Below are 7,770 nucleotides of genomic sequence, written 5' to 3' on the forward strand. Positions count from 1 at the left end.
AGTGTCACTGCACTACGTTTAATTAGTTAATGGTACAAAGTAATTGTCGGGTGAGGCAACGAGCAATGATTGTTAAAAGAGAAACATAGTTTCCATTGCCGAAACATAGACAAACACACATACAAATTATTACTCTTGAAAAAAACACAAACCTTTTCACAAATGTTTTTGAAAATATGTTTTGAGTGTGTAAATATATTCACTTAGAAAATATGTTATAATTAAATCAAGGAATACGAAATTGTTGGAAAAAACAGATGAACTGAGACCCTTCTTTAAAATTGAATATTGTCTACTAAGCTATTGATCTTGTAAGCTTCGAAAGTTCTTCGTAGTTTGATATATCCCAAAGGCCCTTAAGTTCTGTCTCGTATATTGCCTCTTGTGACAGATTGCCATTCAAAGTTGTATATTATATTAAACTATCTGTATTCTGATAACAACATTACGCGTCCGCGAAATAATACCAGTACCACTCATCCTGATGAAGGACCCCCGATGGGCTCGAAACTAGTCGGTGCCGCCACAGGACGAATATACGTGACTGTTTAGCCGTGTTTATATATCAAAATTACGTGTGTTATTTGATATACAGGATGATGAATTTCTGTAGAACAAATGTAAATTTAATAACTGGCTTACATTTACATTTGTTACTGTTTGTTATTTGTATATATCATTTTAGGTAATATAAAGCAACTTTTTAAGTAGCCTATGTGTTCTTATAGACGTTCTATCTGTGCCATATTTTATGCAGAACCGTTGAGCTGTTCAGAAAATGACTTCTAACAAACATCCATCCATCTAAACTTTCGCATTTATAATATTAGTAAGAAATAAGATTATTATAATATAACTAGAGTCCTTCGCTTATTTGTTTTTAAATTCGTAATGTAAATGTTTAGTCTGTGTAAATCTAAGATTATTTTATTCAAATGATTGCTTAAAAGAATATCGTAAGTTGTATTTGATATTACATATTCCAACATATTTACATAACACATTTAAAAAGTGCTCCCTATTTCGTACATTCATGAATAAGTAAAACACATTGCGATAATTGTATATAGAACTAGCTGACGCCCGCGACTCCGTCCGCGTGGATACATAAAAAACTTAATTAGTGTGGCCCACCCATCCATCCATCCACATTACATGCATCTATACATTCGCATTTATTATATTAGTAAGTTAAGTAAAAAGCAGCTCTTCAAGACATAAAATCGAAAAAAATGAATAGTATCCTATAGGTCCGCCTCCTGGCTCTAAGCTACCTTCTCACCAATTTTCAGCCATATCAGTAAAGCCGTTCTTGAGTTATAAATAGTGTAACTAACACGACTTTCTTTTATATATAGATTATATAGATGCAGTAATAGATCTAAATAACTTAATAGCCAGTGTGTTACAATAAATTACTATAATCGGTGCAATAACATTAAAAGCTATTGTAGATAAGGGCGTGTCTCCGATAAACGATTGTAGAAAAGACATTGTTTTCGTAATAAAAATGTAGAAAAGAACATACTGTATAGTGCTTTTTACTGTCTAATTGTAAGTACTGTTTCGTATTTTAATATTTAAATAAAATTATACGTTAAAACGACATACAAAAAAAGGCAATATAAAAAATCTACGACTATGTCCTGTGACGTAACAGCTTTCCCTAATCTTGCTGTCTTGCTAATATCATAAATCCGAATGTTTGAATATATGGATGGATGGATGTTTGTTAGAAGGTATCTGCAAAATAGCTCAACGGATATCGATTAAGCCAATAGTCTGGAAGTATACATAGGCTACTAATTAAGTGTTTATAATTCCGTGCGAATGAAGTTCGGGCGACAGCTGGTATTCAAAGACGATAGATTTAACACTTATTAGTTCATGATTAGTTCTCAAGATGTAACTGAAATAGCTGTTCTACTTATATAAGATGACATTAACCCATGCGACGTGCTGCGTCCTTGGGCGTCCGCAATTGGACACGATATGGTCTAGATGCGCTTCACAGAATCAATTTAGTTCACTATCAATGCAATCCTGATTGATGTACCATGACATCATTTCAACGCTTTGATTCTAGAGAAATGGACTAGGCGAAAACATAACTCGCCGACTCGTAAATTAAAAAAAAAATGAACATATAATGTTTCAAATTTCTTACAAAAAAGCACACAAGCAATGAAGTTTAGTAGAATTTATGTTTCGTTTTTATTTGAAATGGGGGTGTATGCGCATAACAGGTCCAATTTCTTAAAAGTCAAAGTATAACCGCTTATTAAATAGATCGAAGATAGGAAATTAGTTACAATGTTATTTTCGTTTATAAATCGATATGAATGAAGATGAACTGACTGCTGGCAAATTGACAAACAGCTGGGCAGTGCCCAGTGCTGTTTTCATTTACCCTTATGGTCTCTTTTATTCAATAAGTCTTAATTATGCATAAGACTTCTGGTATATAATAAAAAAATACCTCCCCTTTCTCAAATCCCCTTTCCTTTCCCATCCTGTGCTTATAAGAAAAGGGTAGAAGAGTTTCCAATTATTGTGTAATTCTAGTAAAAGTTCACTTAAGTCGTACAACAAAATAATTCCAGCTTTATTTACAGTCTAGGTAGACAAAATTGCTTAACTCAGTTGGCAATATCTTTGCAAGATCTCTTTTATATGAAAGTAATTTGAACGTTTGTTGCAAATTAAAAGGAATTAACTCTTATTTTGTGATTGCATATAACATTTCTATTAAAGAATAACTTTTTTAAATGCTTTGATAATTATATATTTCGATAAAAAAATGTCTTAACAGTGGTAGAGTCCTTTAACACCTACGCACGAATTGTCCCGGTTCGCCCGGTGAAATACCACGACCACACAGAAGACAGGCGTGAAGTAGAAGCAATTCCACGTTTCCTCTGATGAGTGTCCGTCCAAGAGGCCTAATTTAGTCCTCTTTCCCTTCCCATCCTTTTTCTTATAAGGAAAGGATGGGAAGTGGAAATGGACTCTCCGGATAAAACGATGCATGGAAAGGGAAATTTTTCTTTCCATACATCCTCTCCTCCATCAATTAAAGGCAGAGCAACGGTCACTTCTCTATTTCAGCGATTTCAGGTGGCCTCTCGCTCGTTTGCCACCTTGTGATATAAAAAAACAATAGTTTGAATAACTTTAAGGGTTTATAAAAGTCTGCTTAATATAATTATTTTAACGTCTACGTATCTTGTGATGTTAATAAAATAAAATTTTAATCTCATGTCCTTAAAAGGCTGTAGCTATTGTACCGTGGACAGTAACACAACACCCCGCTTTTATTTTAGTGTTAGCGCGAAAGCCTTAAAGGATACACGTCGTCCTTGACAACCTTGATAAAACAAATTCAGTTCTGTAATTGGTTTAATTTTCTAAACTAACTTATTTTTATTTAGTAAATATTGATTAATTTTATTATTGTTTATTAAAATTTAAGCTATAAAATGTACGGTTGGTTACTTGAGAGTGTACAACATTTTATTGTGGTAAGTAAAATTCATTTTCATAACAAAAAAAGGTTTTATTTAACATTTTATTGTGATAAAATTAAGAAGCTTAAGGAAAGAAGACATAAGCTCCTTATATCTTTTACTTTCATTCTTTTCACGTCTACATGGTTAAGGTTTCAGTGTGCGATGTTTGTAGAAATAAAATCTAAAATTACAAATACTTAAGCATACGAGTAGCTTATTATATGCTTTAGAATCAAATCGCTTTGACATAGTCTGAATAGTTGCACAAACCTGATGCCGAGAAATTAAATATCTATTCTTTACTCTGAAATATAGCAACAAGGAGAATATACTTTTTGAAGTCGGTAAATAAAAGACTGTCGAATAGACGAATTAATCGAAATTGATTTAAAATTAATATGATTTTCGTATCAATTCTTTAATAACACATTGAATGCTGACATTCTATAAATTTTAGAGAATTCACAAGTAGCTATTGTGACAGTTATAAAGGTTTTATTTGACAAACAATTCGCAAGTAGCATACAAATCAGTTGATCACAATGTACTGGCCATAGGTAAATGTAATAATGGCGCAATTTTAGTCGTTAAGGCTCGCATGCGGGGTACGAGGAGTTCTTGTTCGTAGTCATAAAGGTCCACATGCCCCTTATTACCTTCAGAGGACTTTATACATAATGTGCACCCCGGGGGGTAATCGGTAGTGCTGTGGGATTCTCTTCCGAATGCCTACTAAATCCCTCTGTTCTTCCTACGCATAGTGACGAGGCAACGTCCGCGTTCTCGCCTGTGCCCACATGCCCATGGAAATATTCTTTTCCGCGTATTATTCTCGTCAACTGAGTTGACACGAAGCTTGTGTTACATCGACCGATGCCGGAGTCCCCGCATACGGGCTAACGACCGAGTTATCAACTAATGAAATTGCGTCATGATACTCCCTCTGAATTGTTTGCTCGAAAAAAGTTACAATTAGTTGTTTCTAGGAACGTAAATAGACGTAGTGCAAACGTAAGAGTTTTTTTATAGCTTATTTTTATGTCTAATTTTTTTAATTCATAATTGAATAATTTCTGTCATACTCACCCGTATATTAATTACGAAAATGGCCAATTAATGTTCATGAAACGATAAATTTGCGGGTTACCCTAATATTTAGCAAATTAATTGTTTATTGAATTGTAAATTTCTCGCTTAATTATTTACGAGACATTATTTTAAATTAGGAGACCGAAAACTTCTCTATAATTAATTGTACTCCGTCAAAATTTAATGGAATGAAAATTTCACGAGAAATCTAATTAAAACTCTATGTATTTGTAGCTGAGAGTAACAAATTGTATTGAAGTATGGACTTGTAGTAGTAAGATAAATCTAGTAAACATCTTACTGTGGGTTTCTGAGCCCAAGGTATAAAACCTATCGTCATCCCTGTCATCTTTGACAAAAACAGAGATAACAATATGTTGTAAACATACATTTTGGTCTCAGAAACCATAGGTAAATGACAAACAACGTCAGTCGAGCCAACGAGTAAAGTTTGTCAATTCAGCCATAGTATAAGATTTACTTTAGTTTTCTGACACGATCAAGATTTTGGACTCAGAAATCCATAGTTAGGATGATCGTATGTCCACACTTCTGCAGTATCAGTATTCGTAAGTCATATTGGTGGGATATTATAAGTTGGAGGGCTATTAGCAATTCGCGAGCACAACACATGAATAACAATGCCAGCATTTTAGGTCTCACGTAGGATTTGCGAGTGGCGAAACTTTTAATCCGTAATTCTCGTATGACAACTATTATTCTTGTCACATTGTTAATGTGCTTTCTTGTTTTGAAAGAGCTATTGTATTATTTTGTTTTTAAGAAATAAGGTCTTACTACTTCTTACTCAAATAAACTTTAAACAATTAATGTATGTTTGCAATTGTTTTTTTTTAAAATCGAATAGAAGTAAATTAATGATTGAATTAGATCCGCCATACATTAACTACTACAGTTAGTAATTAGCGCGACAGTTTGAATTACGATCCGTGTATGATCCCCAACGATAACTGCTCGAAGCTGTCCGTGAGTCACGGCTCCTAACACTAATTCGTTTTTTTTTCTTTTAACAGCAAGAATGCGGGGAAGAAATATGGGAGACAATACTTCGAGAGTCAGGAGCCAGGAACACTGTGTTCAGCGCGACACAGGTAACTTAAAAGTCTAAAATTCCTATGATCAATAGTCGTAGCTTATTATTTAATTTCTATTCCGTTCACAGCAATATCCAGATGCACTTATGCTACGTTTAGCTTGTGCTTTAGCCCGATTAATCAGTAAAGATCCAAACAGTCCGACCACTTCGACACCCACCAGTCCGACACCAAGAAAGACATCTCTCAAATCGAAACCCACTTGGCGAAGTGCCTCAGTTCACACTGATAATAGAATCCAAAGCTTTAGATGTCCTTTCACAGCTAACAATGCTCTAGCAGCTGCTACTAAAAAGGAAATAGCTTCTTATAACTCGACTGAAGAAATACGAATGCCTATAAAGAGTACAATACCAACTGAAAGGATCAACGAAGGTGAAGAATTTAATATTTCAAACATACGAAATCTACAGAGAAGGAGTTTGGCTATAAATTTAGAACATCACGTTGTCAAAGAAGCACCAGAGAAGATCGTCGAAGTTGACGATGATGGGGAAAGTAAATGTCCTATTGAAGTAACGCCTCAGTGTAACAATGACAACGTTACCCCTGAGAAGCAGATTGTCAGAAAGACGAGCGTTACGGTAGCTTTGGATGTGTACAGGAGAAGAGGGTCAGGTGTTTCCAGACCAAGATTGAATAGCCTTAATCTTATAAACACTGAGCGATTGAGCTCAATGCGAGAAAGATTCGGAACACCTGAGAAAGTTATGGATTTCTTTGGCAGATGCTTCGTGAAGTTCTTTACTAATTATGGGTAAGTGTTTTGCGTGTAAATTAACATGTAGAAAATTTCATTGAAGGTACTTCAAGGACATACTTTCTATTGATCCATACCTCAGATTACTTCATGTGTACGTTAAAAGTATTTAACTTACTGATGGATCCCTTCATTTACACGTTATTTAAGCAATGCATTACTGCCGAGAGTAACCCATTAACCACTTTGAGTGACAACTATGAGATTGTTACAGTTATGATACAATGATCCGAGCGACGGGGCGATACTTCTGCACGTTTCTGCAGTCTGTGGACAGTATCCACCAGCGCATGCGCTTTACTTTCCCGCGCATGCGTTCACCCAGCATGCAGCTGACACGCGCGCATATCCACGGGGCTGAGCTAGTATATAGCAGCGGCAGGACTGGATACACACATTATCTTATGGGTAACATGAACTTGACTATTATTTACTGCGCACTTAGAGATCTTAAATAGTTATGTCATAATTTTATATGGTCAACACTCTCTTAATGTATATTTCTCGTACTAAATCTTGACTAAGGGCTTTACTTAGTGACTGCCCAAGGCCGACCGCTGTAAATTTTATCAACTACTTGAAGCATTATTTAAATATATGTATATTTTTGGTCATAGGCGAACTTTTTTATTCGATTCTACTCAGATCCTTTGATTATAAAATAATTATTTTGATTGATGAACTTAGCTGTGAGTCGGCAAACAATTATTTAAATTCAAATAACTAACAAAACTATGTAAAGGTCAATTGTACGAGATAGCTGAAGATATCTTCTCGTTGAAGCTGAAAGTGACCATCATGAAGGAGAGTATGGAAGGAAACTACTATGTAGCGGTACTGAGACTGGAATTTGATAACAGTGACTATGTGAGTATTTACAATATTAACTATTTGAAGAATTTGTCAGTTCATACCCTGCCGCAGGACTTGCAGCCAAACCTAAGGGGTAACTAATCCGTAGTCAAACACGCTGGATTATCGCCGATTTGTTGACATGACACATCTGTTTTTAATTTGTGACTGAGTAGTCACTGTTTGCCTTGAGGAGGCATTTACAGCTTCACCGGGCTTGAGGTGGCCGAGCGCAGATGGCGCTTAGCCTGAACCTCGTTTATGAGTAACAAGACTTGAGGGCTCCCTCAGGAGCCTCGGCTCGGGCTGTTACTTCATTAAATTACTGCAAATATGTGCAGATTACATCAAGATGTTTTCTTTCACCGTGGGCTGGAGTGGCTGGAGGCTGGAATAATTTAAGCCTTACATCGAGAGTTTCACATTATTTAAAAAATAAAAATTT

General features: G+C 35.3%; 1 protein-coding gene across 1 annotated transcript in view; it reads left to right on the top strand.

The window, feature by feature from the left end:
• Positions 1-3,336: 3,336 nt before the first annotated feature.
• LOC106122392 (soluble guanylate cyclase 89Db) overlaps positions 3,337-7,770 on the top strand; it is a 7,702-nt gene continuing 3,268 nt past the window's right edge. Inside the window, exons 1-5 of the mRNA XM_013318338.1 lie at positions 3,337-3,521; positions 5,633-5,710; positions 5,782-6,470; positions 6,688-6,881; positions 7,216-7,340. Coding sequence (XP_013173792.1) covers positions 3,480-3,521; positions 5,633-5,710; positions 5,782-6,470; positions 6,688-6,881; positions 7,216-7,340 — 1,128 coding nt within the window. The 5' untranslated portion in view covers positions 3,337-3,479. The remainder of the gene's footprint in view (positions 3,522-5,632; positions 5,711-5,781; positions 6,471-6,687; positions 6,882-7,215; positions 7,341-7,770) is intronic.

This window comes from Papilio xuthus, unplaced genomic scaffold (genome assembly GCF_000836235.2).
Source record: "Papilio xuthus unplaced genomic scaffold, Pxut_1.1 DF826923.1, whole genome shotgun sequence".
Taxonomy (NCBI): Eukaryota; Metazoa; Arthropoda; class Insecta; order Lepidoptera; family Papilionidae; genus Papilio; species Papilio xuthus.